Below are 21,888 nucleotides of genomic sequence, written 5' to 3' on the forward strand. Positions count from 1 at the left end.
CCCATGGCAGGGGCTTGAATGGGATGGGGTTTCATGTCCCTTCCAACCCGAGCCCTTCTGGGATTCTGTGACGCTGTGTAGAAGAACCTTCTCTTTACAACCTAATTTTCTGTCCATGGCATCAAATTCACTTATTTTTTCCCTTAAGGACGTATGTTCGGGCTTAATGTTTTTTAAATACCAGCAAAGACCTCCTGTTTAGTGCCCCAACCCCCCCGCTGTGCTGTGCCAGAGCCGGTGCTGTACTCACCCAGGACAGCGAGGTGGAAGTCCTTGGTGAGCCGCCCCGCAGCGTTGGTCACCACACACGTGTAGCGCCCCGCGTCCGCCGCGCCCGTGTGCGTCAGCCGCAGCGTCCGGCCCCCTGGCACACACAGCACAGGTCACACCCTGCCCTGCCACAGCCTGCAGAGCAAAACACCCGCTCCTCCCAGCCCGCCCAACCACCCGCACACGGAATTCCCGGACCACAGACCCCCGGGATGTCTGCACCGGGAACCATCTGTGCCTGTACTTCTGGCCAGGAAACTGGGACAGGACCCAGTGTTCCAGCAGGATTGTCATTCACCTGAGTGCTTGGCCACACACTGAGAATCTACCTGAATATACAGGACAAATAATAAGGCCTCATCAGGAGGGGGGCGTGTCTATATATAAAAACAAATTTATTTTTATAAACACTTAATGTTATAAATGCCCTAAAGATATTTTCACATGTATAAATGAGGAACAAAATTCCACTCCTCCCTTCTAGCACTTGCAATAATTGTGCCATCAATAATAATAACAGGTAATAACAGAACTGGTTTACATGTAGTGGTTTAAAATAACAGATTCCTTTTAACACTGTGGCAGAGCAGTTGTCAGGTCCCCTTTGCACAGATATGTTAGTTTAAAAGGAATAACATCTGCAAGCATGTTTGACCAAAGGACCAGGAATATCCCTGCTTTGCCATGGCACAGTAACCTCTCTTCCCTTCTTTTTTTGGCAGAGGAGCAGCAAAACAAACCTCAGGGAGCATTTGAGTGTGAAAACAAAGGTGGTGGCCAGCCTGCAGCCTTTCCCAGTTTCTGGCCAGCATCTCTGCCATTAGCATTCCCACACCATACACCACATCCTAAAGGGGCATCCCTGCCTGTGGATGTCCCCAGGGGTCACTGCTGGCACAGAGCCCAGGAACTGATGCTCCTGCTCATGCACTTGGAAGGAAGAAATTGCCAGGCTGGTTAATGATGTGCCTCTGCCCAAGGAATTCTGCCTGGAAGGCTCAGTTCTTCCAGCCTCGTGTCTCCCTGATCCCTTCTCCCATCCACCCCCTGAACAAGGCCCCAGAAGCAGCAAAATGAAGCAGGTACCTGGCTGCAGGAGACTGGGGCTTGCCCTGGTATCACACACCAGAACACACCCAGGCCCCCAGTGCTGAGGCAGCACAGGATTTTATATATTTAGTTCAATTAAAGCTTCTGTCCTTCCTAAAGCCAGTGTGCAGCTTAGGGCAGGGGCTGCAAGGAAAGCAGGTGAGCTACAGTGGAATGTTTTTCCTTTTTTTTTCCTAGAGGATACACAGGAAGGATCATCCAAATGAAACATCAGTATCAGCACAATGGTCTCAGGGACAGGGTGGGACTGTTGGGGTGCCTGTGGAGGGCCAGGAGGAGTTGGGCTTCATGATCCCTGTGGGTCCCTTCCAGCTCAGGAGACTCTGTGATCTGAATTAGCCGACTAAAAGTTGCCAGCAGTGTGTCCACACATTGAAATTATCTGCAATGCCAAGTATGTTTTCAATCAACAGAACCAAAACCTTGCTTTGGCAAAGTACTGAACTCCTAAATTAGCTGAAGAGGAGGATTTTTGTTGGTTTTTAGGCTTGTACAAGCACAAATAAAGTTCCAAGTGCCATGTTGGTTACACTTCACTCCCACAATGTGTAGCTTTCTGAAGCACAAGGTTTGCTGGCACACAAAGCCAGGTCCTGGCGTGTTTCTCCTCCCCTGGCAGCCAAAATCCAGAGACAATAAACAGCCTTTTGTCTCCCCCCTCTCAATCTGTGATCCGGGTGGTGATAGTGGTGTGGGTGTAGAAACCCACAGACAGGACACAAACAATCAAGCCCAGAAGATGTTATTTGTGTTGATGGCAACTTCACACGAGGAGGAATGCAGCCAGCTCCCACTGCCAGGTTTATATGGATAATAATCACACCCCCACTCCTTTTCCACGTGCTGTATGTAAAAATGGGAAAGCAGAGGCCAGGACTACATGCAACATTAAAAGTCCCACTGATTAAAAACTCCTGAAACATTTCAGCTCCAAATCCAGTCTTAGTTGAGCAACTAAATACCTTCCAGCTCCATTCCCTGCCTCTTGAGTTCATGCTGCAGGATGGCTTGGCTTTGCATGGTGGCTATGCCAGAGTATCAGAAACTCCATCAAAACTTATATTCATGAGATTTTGAGCTGTGAGTGGCAAACCAAGCTCAAAGAAACACCTCAGTTGTCACCAAATACTTAACTTACAGAATCCTGGAATGGTTTGGGTTTGAAGGGACCTTAAAGATCATCTAGTTCCAACTGCCACGGGCAGGGACACATTCCCAGAAAGTTGATCCCTGAACACATGGGAAGGCAACACAAAATGTGTTGGCCCCTGCTTGGTACCCAGTCTGTCATCTCAGGGGCTGCTGACAACTCAGTTTCCTCCTATAACACAACCCTTTAACCTCAGTGCAGCTGCCAAGCCAGTCCTCCCACTTCCCAACACAGCGAGGTGTTGCCACCTGACCTGCTTCTGGAAGCAAGCTCTGCACTAACACACACCAACAGCCAAAGCTGTGGCTCAGTCCATGTCACAGCACAAACATCACCAGCCTTTGGCCCATACACTCAAAGCAGGTACCAACTTTCAGCTATTCAGTCAATCTGACCCCATTTAGGTAAAAAAGAGAAGAGTAACCATTCTCTTTTTTCCTGCTCCTTACAGATTCATAAACCAAACCTCCTTTCAGGTGTAGATGCAGAGGGCCCTTCAGCCCTTTCCCTTTTTCATTTTTTATTTAAATAACTGCAGCTTTTGTACCTGAGAGGATTCGCACCGAGTTGTTCAGGGTGACAGGCCATCCATCCTTGAGCCACGTTATTGCTGGCAAGGGAATTCCTGAGGCCTCACAAACCAGGGAGATGGGATTCTTCTCCACAATGCTGATGTTCTCAGGCATCTGCAGGTAACCAGCAATACTTGGGGGAACTACAGAAAAGAGCAAAGAAAAGCCACACTTCAGAACAAATCAAAATTAACTTTGCTCACAAAACATAATTATAATTCACTGAAGCCAAGTTAGGCTTGGCAAGTGAGGAGCTACAGAACAGAGACATTTAATATTACATATGACTATTTCTTACTGTGTAGTGGCATGGAAATAATAAACTTAAATTTTATCTACCACCTTTATTTTATGGCTTAAAAGCAAATAACAGTTATAGCAGTCCTGTCCAGTCTACACTAACTATAATTCCCAGCATCAAATGACACACTGGGGAAAATTCCTGCACTGACAGAATTATGACAGAATCTCCTCATGGAAAGAACAACTCCCTATTAAAATAACTACCATAAATTGATCTTTAGCTTTTCTTTGCTAGGAGTAAGAACATTTCCACTTTGGAAGAAGCTCTACAGTTCCTACTTCAGAACATAAGGCCTGGGGTCAAGAATTCACCAATATCCTCCAGCACTGAGGAGGTCTGAAGTTTCTCTTTACTACCTACAAGTTTGATAATACAGCACAGCAAATATTCAAAACAAAGAATAAAACTGGTAAGTAATTTTGGCCTCTTGTTTTTAATAAGAATTCCTGTGCTCACAGTAGAACATGAAAATTCAATGTCTGATGAAATGCAAAAGGTCATCTGCAAAAGCATTACAGGTGCTGTAAGATAACGTGACGTTCTGATCAATGACACCAGTCCAAGTGGATGAGTTATACCTGGAAGTACAATCTTTAAAGTGTTCTGACTGTGTAAAATCAGAGAACCTGATGCTCAGATTCCTGTGATCCTGGCTGTCTCCAGGTAATACCCCTGTGATGGTGGCCACTAGGAGGGTGGTCTCCATTAAACCTTAATTTCTGTCTCCCACAGTAAAATATCATGACACTCACCCCAATATCATATACAATGGTACCAGATCTTGGTTACCTTGGGAGATGAAGCAGCTGGGGGTAGGTTGATATTAACAGAGAGAGCGATAAGATTTTAAAATATTCAGGAATTACATAGTTGGATTTGGATTTTTATAACACTGCCTTTGAAACCGCACCAGTGACCCACAGGTGGAACTGTTCCCCCACAACAGATGCATTGAGCTGCACAAACAACTGTTGTTTGGACACCCTCGGGTGGATGTGGCTGTCCCTGTGCCCCCTGCCCCCCTGGCACAGGCTCACCATGCACACTGAGGTGGTACTTGCTGTCAGCCAGCCCGGCCACGTTGGAGGCCACGCAGACGTAGTGGCCGGTGTGGGACACGCGGGCGCGCTCCAGCCGCAGGACGCGGCCCCCGCGGAGCAGCAGCACGTCCCCCCCAGCCAGGGGCCTCCCGTCCTTCATCCATGTCACTGCCGGCTCAGGAACACCCTGCACCTCACACTCCAGGGACACTTCACTGCCCTGGGTGACCACCACTTCGGATGGGTGGGGGCCACTGTTCAGGATAGTCGGTCGAGCTGTGGAAGAACAAACACAGCGCAGAGTCAACTGGAAGCAACACTTCAGCATCCTCACCTGCTTCTCAACAGAATAACAAGCAAGGCTGCCCAATCAGAAGGGCCAAGAACAAATAATCTCTTCTTCCCTTCTTCCACCCCACAAAGTAAAAATGTTTTTTTTTAAAATGTTAACTTCCAATTCTAAAAACCCAAACAGGAAGAAAAAATTAAATCAAGAATGACGGCCCCAAATGCTGTCAATCCCTACTGATTCTGGGAGATTTTCTTTTTCATGGGATTGTTTCAAAATACCTCCTTTTGTTCCTGACCAAAACACAGTAAAATCTAAGGGAATAAAGGGAAGTCTCAGTTCAGTTAGTTGTCATCACTGCTGCACTTTGGAAACAAGAAACGTTATGCTACCTAAAAGGTTACAGCCCTGGAATCGTGCACTTCCAACAGGGATCTGCAATGTCTTGGTCATGCTCTGAGTTCAGATTGTCAAAATTTTAATTACTTAACATTCTTCTTGGACCACCCTTAAATTGTCCCACAGCCAACCCTCAGTCTCTGAAAACCCTGCAGCTCAACATCCCTGCACTGACCACACTTCCACAACACTACTGCAGAAGTGGCACATACGAGCAGGATTTTCCTGGTACTCACTGTGCACCTGCAGGTTGTACTCCTTCTGGGCACTCCCAGCCACGTTTGAAGCAATGCAGGTGTAAGATGCAGCATCAGACTTGTCAGCAATGGCAATCTGGAGCTGTCTGCCCCCAGACAGCACCCGCACCCTTCCCGACAGCTCTGGCACCAGGGGAGAGCCTGCAAGACACCTTCTCTCAGATCCAGCCACAGAAAAGGGTAAGGAGCACATGTGTCACCTGCTGTCAAGTCCACTGGCTCACTTCAAAAGAACTGAGCTGCAGAGCTGCCCATTTTACAGCTGCTCTGTCAGAGGTTTCCCAGACAGCAGGAACTTCACCCAAGCAGATTCTGAGGACTCCCCGTGTTAACTGCTGACTCCACGGCCCAGAGCACCCTGAGCTAAAGCACAGTGAGTCACTCACATCCTCCCTGAGTGCTAGACACCTCCACTGAGCACTAAGTTCAGCACTTCCAATAAAATGTAACTCCTTTTTCAGTCCAGAATTGTCTCACCCAGCACAGCCAATGCTTAGAAACACCTGATTTAGTTTTCACCCCACTTGTGTGTGTGTCACACAGGGCACGTGCACAGCCTCCTGCCCAGGGAATGCTCAGCAGCAATGTGACAGCAAAATACCACCACATTCTCTGAGCAGATTTTTCAGTCCTGGTGACCTCAGATGCTGAATCTTAACCTCTCCAAATCACAGGGGGACTTGCTGATAGAAGGAATGCACCTGCCATGGATCATTCTTACAAGCTCAATCTTCATTTCCCTCTCATGTATTTAAAATCTTCTCTACAAAGTGCACCAAATGTCGAATGTGCTGACAAATCTACTACTCCTCTTTTGTAACTGCTTTTCCAGGCTTTCCAACAGGTTTAAGTCCCCTTCCTGCCACTGAAGTGTACACATGCTGGTCTTGCAATGGATTGTTAGAACGTATCATACAATCCTTTTTACCTTCCAAGAGACAGGGTTTAGAAAGAACTTGATAAACTTCATTTTCTCTGAAAATGTTATGCATTAGAAAAAGTGTTTTGTAATTAAAATCTGCTCTTTCCACGAGGCAAAATTACTTAAAGTATAGATATACATCACACTGAAATGTGCAGCCTAGATGAACACAGATCTAGGAAAGACTGATTAGTAACAAAAGAATTACCACAGTGAAAGAGTACAACACCTTATTTTGTCTTATATTCTGTCTCCAGAAGTGTCCATGTTTAAAAGAATGTGCTAAAAAAAACCCTGCTTTTGTCTAGCAACTCATAAAAAGGTGTTTGGCAATCTTACTTTAACCCCTAAAGCAAAAAGGTGTGTACACTGCTCTTAGATGGGATGAGAGAAAGAGTTCAGTAAAGCCCAAAAGCAATCATAGCTCGATGCATTTTGTTACTTGGCAGGACACCCTGGCTGCAAATTTAAAAACAACTCAGAGGATCTGCCTGTTGTGCAGTGGATCACAGGGCAGAGACCCTCAACTCCACGGGGCTTCCCAGCGAGTCCCAGCCCTGCTGCCTGGGATCACAAACAAGTCTTACAGTCCCAGAACAGTTCAGGTTAGAAGGGACCTTAAAGATCATCCATTTCCACCCCCTGCCATGGGCAGGGACACCTTGTGCTGTCCTGCTGCCCCAGGGTAAATAAACACATTGAGAGGGGTTAAATCCTTCACAGTCCATTTCTCTGTCAGTTCAGGAATCTCTGCACTGGGCTTCTCTTGCACTCCTTTAGGAATACTGACACCTAATCCAAGCAGAGGTGAGTTAGAGAGAAGGGAATAATCTACTACTGGAGTTCATTTTACTCCACATCAGGACTGTGTAGATCCCTGCATGTTTTAGCTCCTCAGAACACACCATCCAAAACGTGCACAAGTGAAAAAAGAATAAACCTCAGGTTAGAATTATCCCATTGGTTTTATAAAACAGACAATGGACAGTTACCCACCGTTCTTTTTCCAGGTGAGACTGGGTGGTGGGATGCCACTGGACTCACAGATCAGGCTTATCAAGCTCCCTTCAGTGACTGTGAGCTGAGAGCTGTCATCTGAGCCAGAAATACTTGGGGACACTGCAGAGAGATGCCAAGTAATGGCAGCATTAGAGAGAGCAGCTCATCAGCCAGCAGGGAACCCCAAACGACCCTCAGACAAATCTGCCCCACTCAGCTCTGAAGCAATGACAAGGATTGCATCCTCCTGCTGACAATGCAAACCAGGTCCTAGGTAGGGAATAATACACTTGGGAATGACTGCATCCATCCTTCCAGCTTCCAGGCTCTGCTGCATGCACAGGCTTTATTTTGGGCTGACTTTGAATGGGTGTCACTGAACAAAGCTGGCTTGGGGACTGACTCCAACTGACTCCAACTCTGAGAGCCTGGCTCAGCCACCAACCTACAGAGATCATCACTAGACTTTTAAAATTCAGACTATGGTTTTCCTTGGAAGTTTTCCTGCATCAGCACACTGGCTGCCACATCCAAGGTATGGACCCCATCCCTTCAAACACTCTCCTGCAGCACAGGGACAGCTTTGCTCTACAGCTCTGGGACTCTAAAGCAGCTGCAGATAAAAGGGACCAATGTTTTTCCTCTGATGCCTTCTAGGAACGAGGGAACCATTTTCATCGGATGGAAACAGTAGAGACTAAAAAAAAAAGAAGTGGACACACACAGCAAATGGTATATGCTTCAGCATGGGAAAAGGGCACAGTGCTACAATATCCACCCCTAATTTAAATGCCATGAATGTTTATTTTTAATCAATAATGGCAGAATTGAATTCTGTTCTAAAAATTGTGATTTTACTGTTACAACCCTTTTAGATAATTTTAGCTGTGTGATTTCAAAGCAAGAAACTGATTTATAATAGCAAAAAAGAGATATTTCAATTTGCATGTGGGGAGAAAATGATGGTGCAGGGAAAAAAACTCAAAAATCAATTATTAAAATAATGTCTTAAGTCACATTCATCAGAGAGCCACAAAAAAATTTAACTAAAGCTATCTTTATGATTCAGCACTGACAACCTTGTAGAGCAAATAAATCTAGGTGAGGCAGCTTTTATTTATCTGAAAGTCCATGCTTCAGCACTTAAATGAGTGGAAGGTTGGTAGGTTACTTTAACTGGCACTAAAGCTTATGGATACAAACCCAGTTGGTTATCACAGAGTGGTTTGGGTTGGAAGGACAGTTAAAGATCATCTCATTTCAAGCCCCTGCCGTGGGCAGGGATGCCATTCAATAGTTACAGCTCTAACTACTCACGCATGCAGACCCAGCCCAACAAAGGCCTAGGAAATAGCTGCTACTAATTTAGAACTAAATTAAAGCTATTTGAAAAATGTGAGCACTTGGGCCTGTTCAAGTACAGCAAATACAACAACATCCTCCTGCAGGAGCCTCAGCAACTGAGTGCTGATGAACTAGAGAGGATTTTGGTGCCTCCCACCACAATTTTAATAAGTCTTACCCCAAATATTGACATTGTAGTTCTTCTCGGTCTTCCCAGCAACGTTTGTGGCTTGGCAGGTGTAGCGGCCCGCGTCCTGCACCTGAGCTCCTTCGATCTGGGGGAAAGGAAAACCTGCATTTCTTCTCCTTACATCCTTACACGGGAAACTTGCAGGGACAGGGGGCTCAGGGTTCAATTTTATTTTTACATCTGGCTCCCTGAATATTAACAACAGAGTATTAATGCAGCCCAGTGTGTCCCCAGACAGGCAGGTCTCTGAGCTCCCTCACTCCTCCCACGTGACTGTTTTCCCAGAGCCCAGTTCTGTCCCATCTCCAGCAGTGCCCAGTGCCCCCGCAGCGGGTGCAGCCCCCCAGGAGGGCCCCCCGGCCTGCCCAGCGTACCTTGAGCACGCTGCCATCCTCAGAGATGCTCAGCCCTGGCTTCTGCAGCAGGGGCTGCCCGTCCTTGAGCCAGCTGAGCACGGGCGGGGGGACGGCGTTGCTCTGGCACAGCAGCTCCAGGGCCTGGCTCGCCAGCACCGACACGTTCTGCTCCTCGCCCGCGATGTCCGGGGGCACTGCAGCGATGGAATCACACTGCTGGGAACAGCCCTCTGGGATCAGCCACTCCAAACACCTCCCAGCCCTGCCAAGGCCACCACTGACCCATGTCCCAAGGGGCTACAGACATAGGGCTTTGAAATCCCCCCAGGGATGGGGACTCCACCCCTGCCCTGGGCAGCTGTGCCAGGGCCTGACTACCCTTCCAGTGAAGAAATCTGTCCTAATATCCAACCTGAACCTTCCCTGGTGCAACTTGAGGCCATTTCCTCTTGTCCTATCACAAAGGACCTTTCAACATTGAAGGCTTCCCCATGTAAACATAATATGGAGTTAACAGACTTCAATTAGCAAAAATAACAGTTGTTGCCTTTCTGACACACAACTGAAGTCTCCTTTATATCACAAAAAGCATGAGAATAATGTTTTTACTTACAGAATATCCTCCACACAAGACACACACTAGGGAGGTATCAGCTACAGAGAAATCGTATAGATAAGCCAGGACTAGCTAAAAAAACCACCTTGAACCTTTGCTAGAAAGGAAAATTCCCAATACACAAAGGATGGGGAATGCATTCCTGCTAAAAGAAAAAGAGCTGCTGAGTGAAAAGGCTCACAAGACAATAATCAGACCCAGAAGCTGAAAATGTCTTAAGCTGGTCCAGACAGCGCCAAGAAGGATAGCTGGCCTTAAGGAGAAATCTGACTTACAGATGAATGTTGTCCAGAGATGGCCAAATGCAGATGGCAGAATAAGAACTTAGGTGGTTGGCAAGCAAATCAACGTGTTAATGACTTAATCATCAAGTCATAATCTACAATTAGTTTGTTTATCTGCTTTGTGTGGGATCTGCTAATTATTGCAGTTGTTGGCACTAAGCACTAGATTTAGATTTGTCCTGCAGCTTCAGTGATAACCTCATTATTACACTATTATATCCCAATTATAGAGTAGAAAAATCAGCTTTTGGAATGGAAGTTTTCTGTGTAGAAGTAAAAACAACCCAAACCCACTGGATACTTAAGTGGAAGCCCATTAGCTGTTCTTGAACAGTGACAGGATTTAAGAAAACCCATTTTTTTCCTCCCATTTTTAAATTTTGTGTTTCCACAACAAGAAAAACAAAGCAACTGAGAACCTGGAACAGCAAGTCAGCAATTTTCCATGGGGAAAGTGTTCGTGGCTGGAGTCAAAAAGGCAACAGAGGAAATATTATCCCCAGAAAGTTGACCAGGGCCAAATATAAGAACCTTTATTGTCACATTGCCTTTGCTTTTCAGTTTTGCAACCCATTCCCCCAGACATTGCAGGTCTGACTGTACAAAACCTTGGGGTGAGAAAGGACTGTCAGTGAGAACACCCCGGGTTTCCCTCTGAACCCAAGTGACTGGATCCTTACGAGCCCCACAGTGGTGCCCACAGCTCTCAAGGTGTCCTGCAAAAGCCCACTGACAATAAAGCTTTGTGTTCCTTGCCCAGGAAGTTCTCAGCAGAGCTGCTGATTTCACAGTTTGGAAATAATTTAGGGAAAAGCCTGGTCCCTGTGGATAAGAAATAGAGTAAGCGAAAAGAAATCTGTTTATCTTTCTTTCTTTGTAGAACTCACAAAGGCCCAGATTCTTTACGAGTGCTGTGGAACTGAGAGCTGGAAGCTGATCCATTCCTGCAGAAGGCAAATTTGTTTCCAAAGACTTTTCCACCAATTAACTTTTCCTCTCTGCTAAATGAATTGAAATGTGTTCAAAAGGAAATTGAGTTCGTGAAAGAGAGAGAGACAGACATTAAAGCATTTATTTCTGAAGGAACAGGGTTTAAAATTAATCTAATTATGCTCATGGTAACTGTAAGTTACCCAAGTTGTTCCACCTCCTGGCTCAGCACACCACACATTTCCAACCAACCCAGCTCCAACTGCACTCCAAATTATTTTCCTCCTGTGGCTTCTTAATTAGATTGCCCTTGTGAGGCAAGTCTGAAGAGCAATACTGCTTTTTGGTGACAGCTTCACTCAAGTTGGCCCTGCAGCTGAGCTCAACTCTGGCCAGCTTTTAATACAACACTAATTTTAAACATACACCACTCCTACCTAACTCTTTTCATTTCATCTGGCTAAAATGGACAGAGCTTCCAGAACACAAAAGAGGAATGACAAACATATCTGCGCCATGCTACACAGATATACACACCTCTACCAAAGGAGAAGTTGATACTCCTTGTTCTGGACATAAAATGTTCTGGCCTAGGCTAACCTGGCTCACTTGCCATGGCACAGTCCTGGATTTCTGAACTGCCCCTTGCAGATGCAAAAGTCACCATGATTTGGGAGTATCCTAACCAAGGAAGTCAGTTCTGAAGGCTAAACTCAAAAGTGAATAATCCCTGACTTGGAAAACATCCGGACTTCTAACTTTCCTTGCAAGGTTCTCCAGGGTCATGCTCGGGATTGCCACAACGCTGGAGACTGGCACAGTCCAACCAGCTCTCTCTCCACTGCCCCACTGAAAGCAGAAGCAAAAACACAAAGGTGCTGCAATTCCAAAACTCCCTCTCCACATCTGGTACCGCAAAATTTCTAAAACAAATGGCAGATCATTGCTCATCCTCATTTCACTGGTGTCCACAGTCATCGAGCTGTCCAAGGAAACTCAAACCTTGCCACAGTCCCACTCCCTGGCAGCCCTCGTGCAGGAGGTCAGGCTCCTCAGAACCTGCACAGCACAACAAGCTCTGAGAACACTGTATGGGGTGACCTCAGAGCCCCTTCCAGTACCTGAGGGGCTCCAGGAGAGCTGAGAGGGACTTGGGATAAGGAAATGGAGGGATAGGGCAAGGGGGAATGGCTTCCCACTGCCACAGGACAGGGTCAGATGGGATACTGGGGAGAAATCCTTCCCTGTGAGGGTGGGGAGGCCCTGGCAGAGGTTGCCCAGAGAAGCTGTGGTTGCCCCTGGATCCCTGGAAGTGTCCAAGGCCAGGCTGGACGGGGCTTGGAGCAACCTGGGCTGGTGGAAGGTGTCCCTGCCCATGGCAGGAGTGGGACTGCATGACCTTTAAAGTGCATTCCAACCCAAACCATTCTGGGATTCCATGAATATGAAAAGGCATCTTATACAAGTCACAAACAAATCAGGATAAAACTTAACACAAGTTACAAGAAAGCACAGAATCACAGAATGTCCTGAGCTGGAAGGTGACCCACAGGGATCATCAAAGTCCGATTCCTGGCCCTGCACAGACACCCCAATAATCTCACAATGTGCCCAAGAACCTTGTCCAAATCAGAAGGGAGGAGGAACTTATATGAGTTCAGACAATGAGATTTCAGAATTAACTTATTGACATAATCCTGAAAACTGACCAAGTACAAAAGATTTATTTCCTTCTCCTTGGAAGAGAGCAAGTTGAGTGGTTGTGCCCAACACAGCTCATGGCAGTGTCACTATTAGCAGTAAAAAAGTCCCCACCATTTAGGCAGGCAGGGCAAGGCTTGAGGATGGGATGGGAACTGCAGAGCTGGATGGGGAACTCACAGTGACTCATTCTGCTGCAATAAACACCACTGAGCTCTGGTCAAAATAATATCTTTCACCTGGCAGATCTACATGTTTTTTACACAAACATGTATTTTCTCCTATCATTTGTAAATGAGTTTCTATGTATTCAACTTGTAAAGACACTAATGCAATAATATTTCTTCAAGGACAGACAGCAGACTGCACCTGCAGGCTTTAATACATGGGGACCTATATGCATAAATATATTTTTACTTCTGTGCGCACACCCCTCCTCCTCCTCAGTTCACCTTCCATCATGGGTTGGGACCATTTGTACTCGCTCTGCTCAAGGTCTGGGCCCTGGAGTGTTCAGTTCTCCTGACAGGCCGTGGGTCAGCCACTCACCCAGCACCCGCAGCTCGGTGTCCCTCTGGCTCTCGCCCGCGGCGTTGACGGCCACACACGTGTAGGTCCCCGTGTCACTGAGCTGAGCGCTGGGCAGGGCCAGCACCCGGCCCCCAGACAGCACCTGCAACGTGTTCAGGACACACCTCAGTTCCCCTGGGTCACCTTTTACACTGTTAGCTTTCATTTCAAAATTAAATACTTGTACTACCACTGCTTCCCACCATCTCCCTGCTCCCCACACTCTCCCCTGCACCCAGACTTGCAACAGCAGAATTCTAACCTCAGGCAAGTCCACAGGGGACTCCTGCTCCTGGCATTCACAAGTGTTTGCAGGATCTGGACATTCCTCCCTCTCCCCAGCTTCAAACATGCTGTCACACCTTTAGTCTGTGCCCTGAGCTGTCTCCACAGAACACAAATTTCCCCTCTTCCCTTGCAGATCATAAAAATCAGCTTTAGAAGAGCAATCACGCTCTCTGCTTTTAGCTCTAAAATATCTCCTTATATCAAAGGTTGGGGTTTTTTTCTGAATTACTATAGTATGTAATGAGCTATGATGTGATCTTGAGCTCCACACATCTCTTCAGCAGAGGAACACAGTCCAATTTCCTCTCCTTACCAGTAAGTGGAAAATTGTTGATGCAAACTCTTACTCAGTATGAAATCAGTTGAAAGAACCACTTTATTTCAATATACTTCACACAGTAATTACTGGAGCTAAACTCACACCAATAACCCAGAGCAAGCAGCCTTACACTTCCATTCCAGATCCTCTAACTTATTACCTTCCATTAAAGCCTCCTCCCACAAGAGGGAATGGCACAGACACAGCAGGATCTGAACCCAGTACCTGGAGTCCGTTGCTGAAGCTGGACACAGGGCTGCCATCCTTGAGCCATGTCAGGATGGGGGCAGGGATGCCTCTGGCTTCACACTCCAGCCTCACCAGATTATTGACCACCACTGTCACTGTGTCAGTGCTGCCAGAGATTGACGGGGGGACTGAAAAACCAAACAGAAAAAGAAGTTGTAACAGCTCTCTAAGAGTGTAAATCACAATGAAATTCATTGTGCCGCCTACTTTTGGACGTTATTTCTCTTCTCTCATGTTACTCCTACTGAACTCTTGTCATTTCTTTGCTCTGTGCCAAATCCTGCTCTTCCCTTGCATAAGCAGTCAGATAACTCCAGTGGAACTACTGTGAGCAAGGTATGTGGGACTGGGCCTGCTGCCCGGAGGACAGCTGGGAAACCCAGGAACCACCACTCAAAGCCAGAAAATATTCCCTCTAACTTCTCTGATACTCCATTTAGACCTTGTGAAAGGCATTAGGAGTGGTGGGATTAAAGAAAAGAGTTTATCATGTAAACTACACAAAGCAAGTCCATACACAGAGTGATAAATTGGCCTTGCAGAGCATATGGGAACAGTTTCCAGCTCAGACTGGATAACATCTGCCTGTCCGATGACACCAAACATCTTAATGGAACATCTCTAAACACTTACTCCAGGCACACAGGCCAGCAAATGTTGTAGGGCTGTGTCAGAAAGGGAGACCAGAAGCATTAAAAAAAGGAAGATGTTTCTTTTGTTGAGAAAAATCAAACCAATTTTATTTGCTCCTACCACTAATAACTTGATGATAAAACTTAAAAGTCAGTATCAGTACAAAACTTAATTTTTGAAGTCACTTCAGGAAAGGGATGAGAATGGTGTGAGCTACTCATACACATCCTCTGTGAGGGGAGAAAACAGGTAAAAAATTCTGTCTTGAAAATAAGATTCATTAAAAAATTTAGCAAACCTCAGCCTTAACTCAGGTTGTGGCTGCCCCATCCCTGGAAGTGTCCAAGGCCAGGCTGGACAGGGCTTGGAGCAACCTGGGCTAGTGGAAGGTGTCCCTGCCCATGGCAGGGGGTGGGATGAGATGAGCTTGAAGGTCCCTTCCAAACTAAACCATTCCATGATTCTCCCTACTCTTACACACATTTCAGTAATAGCAGAAAGGGGAGAAAAAAAGCACAGGATTTTATAATCTTTATAACCTTTTTTCCCCCCACACACAGCTCCCCTAATGCAGTGCAGTAGCATTCATTGTTCTCAAAAGCCTGAGAAAGTTACAGTGGGGAGAGAGAAGTGAAAAAAATTAATACAATGAAATCATATGAATATACTAAACTGGAATTCCACCTGCTTCCTTCAGCTGCCCTGCCTGGCTTCATTTAATGCTAAGCCTGCAGTATCAAGCATTGTTTTTAATGCCAAAAAAGATGTGATAACACTATTAACAACAGAAATCAGTGAATAAGACCAAGTAATAAGTAATGACCAAGGAAGGTGCTCATTCCCGATGCCAAGTGCCACATGGAAATCCAGAGCAGCCTTTCTGTAAATGCAGCCCAACTTTCTTGGCATTTCTGAGTCTGTTCTCCTTCAAGTAGTCACTGCTTTCACTAGGAAGAGGGAAAAAACTCAAGCTTCCTCTTCTTAAACTCATAAATTCCAACTAAACTGGATGACAACCCTGTTGATGGTAAATTCCAGCAGCTCCCCACGTGTGAGCCTGGTAGGACACAAGCTCAGTTAAGTAGGTTCATGGACAGCAGTTTGGGCTTCCTTTGATGCAATTAGTTCTGCCTGCAACTGCACAGATTGTGTTCTAGAATTCTGTGCCTCAGTCAGAAATTATTAGTTCCCCAGAAAACTCTGGACATATCCACTGAAATTCTGCCACCCATCAGAAGACACGCAGACACTCTGGGTTATTCTTCATTTAACCAGAATTATGAGCTCAGTTCTAAGTATTTCTGGGAATTAATCACTGGGTGGGGTTAATTGCCTTTGACCATGCCTTGAGCCATCAGTTTCTCCCCTGATAGTCATTAATTCAATGGAAATGCACTGCCCAACTCATTAATTAACATTAATAGGAACTAGATACTCTGCGTGCATCTCAGCTGGGGGCACTGTGCCAAATTTGGGCCACAGTTCTGCATGGAAGACTCTGACAGAAAATCAGCTACAGGCATATGCATGTATCAAAGATAACAACTTGGATTATGGCCACATCCAAAAACCACTGAAATCAGTGGAAAAGCTCCGATTTGGCTTTTGCTCAGGTGTCTCATGTCTGCAAACACCCACACTTTCACTTCATCTTATTAGACACAGTACATTTTTCTTTAAAGCTCTTGGACTATGAAAAAGCATTTCATCTGTGTCCTTTATCTACTGTGAGCTTCAAAGTCATCTACAACAAACCCCAGCCATTGCCAGGCCCTGCAAATTGCTGAAATGGTCCCTTAAATAAAAGACCTCTTCCACAAATCTTCCTAGAAATGCCTTCCCTTTGCACATTTTCCTACCTCAAAACACCTATTTCTAATGTCACTGATTAAAAAAAAGAGTGAAGAACATGGAATGACAGGACAAGGGGGAATGGCTTCCCACTGCCAGAGGGCAGGGTCAGATGGGATACTGGGATAGGATTCTTCCCTGTGAGGGTGGGGAGGCCCTGGCACAGGTTGCCCAGAGAAGCTGTGGCTGCCCCTGGATCCCTGCAAGTGTCCAAGGCCAGGTTGGACGGGGCTTGGAGCAACCTGGGCTAGTGGAAGGTGTCTCTGCCCAGGGCAGGGGGTGGGACTGGATGGGCTTTAAGGTCCATTCCCACCCAAACCATTCCATGATGCTGTGATGATGGGATGAGCGACACCAAGTCTGCTGAGCAGACCTGAAGCTTGAGGAGACCAAAGGCAGTGTGTGTGCGTGTTATTCCTACGTGTCACGACACACGGCCAGAGCAAACGGCCTCAAGCTGTGCCAGGGGATGTTTTAGGTCCGATAGCAGGACAAACACCTTCACAGCAAGAGTGGTCAGGCACCGGCAGAGCTGCCCAGGGCGGAGGTGGAGGGATCCCAAAGCCCTGTGGCTGTGGCACTGGGGGCTGTGGGTTCCGGCCGGCCTTGGCAGCGCGGGGGGAACGGGTGCGCTGGATGCTGTGCACGGGCTGTTCCCAGGGCAGGACGGGGCACTGCCCGGCTCTCACTCACCATGGACCTGCAGGCTGTAGAGCAGCTCGGCCGTGCCCGCAGTGTTGGCAGCCAGGCACCGGTAGAGCCCCGCGTCCGAGAGCTGCGCGGCCTCGATGAGCAGGGCCCGGCCGCGGCCCCTCACGCCCAGCGCGTGGCCGTCCTTGAACCACGAGATGGCTGCGGGGAAGGGACACAACATCCATGAGGGGGGCAGAGGGGCTGCGGCCTTCCAGTCACACACCAACCCTTACAATGCCCTGTCACCAGTAATCAGCGTTAACAACAATGGAAAGCAACTCGAAATGAGGAAATGCACAAAATACTGACAATCCCCCCCAGAATTCAACAGCACTCTCAACACTATCATCTACACACATCATATATTTAAGGACATTTTTTACCTTCAGGACATTTTATCTCACAAACCAAATTTACTCATCTCATACCAAGGTCACAAGCAGCTGTTTAAAAACACACAATAATATGAAGGTGTCCCTGCCCAACGGCAGGGGGTGGAATAAGATGAGCTTTAAGGTCCCTTCAAGCCGAAACTGCCCTGGGATTCTACAATATATATAACTTTTTCACCTTTTACCCTAAATTATCCCTACATTAAACTCAACCACCTGGGACAAAGAACCAACATGTAAGCAGTCAAATCAAAGTTCAATTGGCAGGCTTAAAAAAAAAGTTAAAATAAAGAGCAGGAATCTGGTGCTGCTCCAAAAGAAAGTTTTACAGGAACTCTATAACCAGCAACATCTGAGGATCTTGCACCTCAGCCAAAAGATGGCACCAGCCATCAGGAGAATGAGCCATGTAGGATTTATGGTACCACCACTCAGTAGATGAAATTACCACTTACTGATTATCTGTAATACACAAGTTTATTTGGGGAAAGAGCTGCATTCACAGTGTTCTGGTCTCACTGATAAACAAGACTGTACAGGGCTCCTCTCTTTTTCAGTGGAATGCTGTGCTATCACTTTTCTTTGCTAATGTTATTTCTTGACACTATGATGTGGCATCACATCATACCAGAGGTGACTAAACTGTTCTTATTACATAAATCATCTGAAATCCATAATTTTAATTGTTTTTTCTAAACTAATTGTCAATTTGGAGAGAAAAAGGAGGAGAAGAAATTAAAGAGAGTGTAAAACAGATATAAAATCTTGATGTTTTTATGTTTTACTTATACCCTCAATATTTTTTAAACTGTGTTTTATACAAGTACAAATTATTATAGAAAACAATACTTTGCTGTGAATTAGTTCTCAAAAAGGCAGAAAAGGTGAGTCTGGATGTTCACCTGAAATGTAATAACACCTTTCTTCTGAAAATGTTGCTGTCATCAGCACGAGAATAAACTGCTATATTAGATAAGCTCTTAGTAACTATTCTGCCAGTATTGCTGTACAATAATTAATACAGAAAATTGTTCTCACAGTAACATGGTATTTTGATTTCTTATCAGAAGAAGGTGGGAGCAAAAACACACTCTAGAAAAGGTCCTGGATATGCCCACACTTGACATGCTCAATGCACCCGGTACTTTAGGTCTGCTCGACACTGTCAAATATTTGGCTGGCAGGAGATAAAAGGGGATGTGTTTAAAGCTGATTCCAGATGCTCCCCAAGGTGCACGTGGATACCTGGCAGAGGGTTCCCAGAAGCTCTGCATTCAAGATGGATTGGGTTGTTCACCACCACTGTTTCATTTAACATCTTTCCCGCATCTTCCAGACTGGGTGGTTCTGGGGAAAGACAAAGGCAGCAGGTTTGCATTAATTCAGCCACCCAGCCAGCACAGCATCCAACCACAAAGTCATCTGCCCTTGGACAACTCTGGGCTATGAGTTGCACAACCTTCAGCTGCTGGGTGACCGAGGAATTTCTCCAAGAAGCTCATCTTTGAAATGGGGATATTCTCTAACTATATAACCTCATTAGTAGTAAAAGGAATAAAATGTTATTTTTGCTACTTCTAATTCTTTTCGTGAAAATTGGGACTTCAAAACAGAGTTGCAAGGAATGGGTGCACAATGCAGAACAGCAATTCTTTACTGTGGCAGGAACATCCCACTTCAACTGAGTGTTGTACACAGCTTTTACCTTACTAATGTTTAGAAATCTGCACCATGTCAGAAACACCAGATAATGACACTTTGAACATGAAGACAGCAAAAAGAGACATCTCTGACATGGGGCTGGCACTCAAATTAGCTGTGATGCAATTATCACAGTATAAGATGAGTGTGGCTTCTCTTTCTAAGTCTCATCCATGGAGACTCTGTAGCTTCTCCTCATTTCAGTTGAACATTTTCCAGATACTGAGTTGGTTTGGCAATAAGAGTCAACATAATGATACTCTGTGAGCATTTTGCCATGGTCCATTCCTACACCTCCTGAGGATTCCCACACCTCCTTTGAGGATTGGATCACATCAAGAATGCACAAGCCGATTTCTGAGCCAAACATACGTAAATCATGGTGAGAGCATTTATTAAACTCACATGCAAACAACAGCTTCTCAAGTTTCCCTGATTCCTTTTATACTATTGTTAGTTGCAAAAGACAGTTCCCTTTAATCAGGCTGAAAAATCCCCTCACAAGAGAATGTTTCTTTCTCAGAAAAGTCATTCCTGTAAAAATTTCCCATTGCAGGGTCACAGGGAATACCAACATCTACAGAAAATTTGGATGAAATTAATAATGCCAATGGTGGTACATCATATACTGACTCAGAAACAGGTACCCTTCTGAGGGGTGAGTTAGTGGCAATGTGTTTGGCTTTTTGGGAGACCTCTGAACAGCAATTACCTGGAAAGGGAATTCATTCATTTATTTCTGGGCCCCTGGTACCACAGGAGAGAGGTCAGATCTTAAGAAGGAGAGTTTTTGGCCTCAGTCCTTACTAATGGAGTGGGACAAAAAAAGCAAACTGAAAGGGGGATGTGCAGAGACAGCACAAAAGCCAGAGCAGAGGGCACACAGGTGCCAGGGGAGCTGCCGAGAGCAGACGTTACCGTGCACGAGGAGCCGGACGTGCTGCTGGGCCTCTCCGGCTGCGTTGGTGGCCACGCAGGTGTAGTGAGCAGCATCCTGGGGCAGGGCCCTGCCCACCTGCAGAGCACGGCCTGAAGACTCCAGCTGTACCAAAAACAGAGCACATGGACACGATGGCCCAGGGCAGAGCACACACTGACACGGAACACCGCCAGGAGCGGCTTCCCTCTAACCCAGGGAAGGGATGCCTGGGAGTTCAGAGGCTTCAGTAATCCTGGGACATCAGCATTATGAGCTGTACAAGTGTAAGGAGACCCACATGGCAGCAGGGCAGGCATGCAAAGGGCAGAGGAGGCTGCAGTCAGGATGTCAAAAGCTGCTCCAGCCCACAGTAAATCAAAGCCATTGCACGCAATCAAACCCCTGGAGCATGGAACCACTGGGAAGGGCTCTTCATGGAAAGGCAGGATGTCACCATCAGAATGGTAGGTAGCTGCAGCAGGTAGCTGCTGCAATGGCAGCAATTATAGAACAGCTCATCTTAATGCCACCCCACAGGGACAAGTGGGCAGAGCCACCTCACAACCAGCAGACAGCCACACCTCGAAAGGTTCAAGTAGCACCAGAAGGAGCCACATGCTGAATTTCCAGCCCTGGACTCCTCTGATATGAGCTGTCTAATGGGATTCAGTCTACTAAACACTGCTATAACCAGAGATACCACCCTGGGCAGGCAAAAAGCCCCTCGTTCTCCAGGATGGATCTTTAGCATCTTTATATCACAGCGGGAGGGAAGCAACAGGAAAAGACACACTGACCTGGATAATTCATTGTAACTATCTCTCATGGTTTGGATCCCACAAAAGAGTCATGCTTACTCTGAGGTTTCCTCTGGCTGTGTTTACTGGCTGTCCATCTTTTAACCAGGTTATGGAAGGGCTGGGAATGCCACTGGCTATGCACTGCAGTGTCACAGGCTTGTGGATCACAACAGCTCTCTCGGAAGGCCCAGTTGATTTGATGGTTGGAGGAACTGCAAGAAGTACCAGAAACAAATACAAAGTGTCATTTGAACATGTACATATAAAGATATAGAAACAATACCCCACAGGTGAGTGCAGTTCTATTTCTACTCCTAGATCAGGACAACCTGCTCTAGTGAAAGGTGTCCCTGCCCATGGCAGGGGGTTGGGATGAGATGGACTTTAAGGTCTGCTTCAACCCAAACTATTCTATGATTCTACTTCAACTTATCTCATCTACAATTTTTCAACCCACTAATACAAATAAGCATTTACAGGAGATCTGAGCACCTTCTTGCCAGCAATTTAAAAAGAAAAGCAGTCTGCTGCTTCCCCCCTTGAGCAACCTACCATGCACTGTAACATCAAATTCCTTCCCATGTTCTCCTGCCTTATTTGCAGCCACACATTTATAGCGGCCGGTGTCTGACACTTCAGCTTGAGAGATGACAAGTTTCTGTCCCTTTAATAAGATCTTGTGCCCAGCTCCCTCTTCAACTGGATGACCATCTTTCAACCACCTGTCAAAGAAAAAGTTC

The 21,888-nt window shown here is 46.2% G+C and overlaps 1 protein-coding gene across 1 annotated transcript in view; it reads right to left on the reverse strand.

Moving 5' to 3' along the window:
• Window positions 1-21,888, reverse strand: part of HMCN1 (hemicentin 1) — a 162,819-nt gene that overhangs the window by 59,892 nt on the left and 81,039 nt on the right. Inside the window, 14 exon segments of the mRNA XM_032697092.1 lie at window positions 251-364; window positions 3,078-3,245; window positions 4,444-4,722; window positions 5,371-5,532; window positions 7,310-7,432; window positions 8,835-8,931; window positions 9,221-9,396; window positions 13,283-13,406; window positions 14,136-14,287; window positions 17,337-17,495; window positions 18,974-19,075; window positions 20,348-20,471; window positions 21,206-21,360; window positions 21,701-21,870. Coding sequence (XP_032552983.1) covers window positions 251-364; window positions 3,078-3,245; window positions 4,444-4,722; window positions 5,371-5,532; window positions 7,310-7,432; window positions 8,835-8,931; window positions 9,221-9,396; window positions 13,283-13,406; window positions 14,136-14,287; window positions 17,337-17,495; window positions 18,974-19,075; window positions 20,348-20,471; window positions 21,206-21,360; window positions 21,701-21,870 — 2,105 coding nt within the window.

The sequence above is a fragment of the Chiroxiphia lanceolata genome, chromosome 9 (assembly GCF_009829145.1).
Source record: "Chiroxiphia lanceolata isolate bChiLan1 chromosome 9, bChiLan1.pri, whole genome shotgun sequence".
In the NCBI taxonomy this organism is placed as follows: Eukaryota; Metazoa; Chordata; class Aves; order Passeriformes; family Pipridae; genus Chiroxiphia; species Chiroxiphia lanceolata.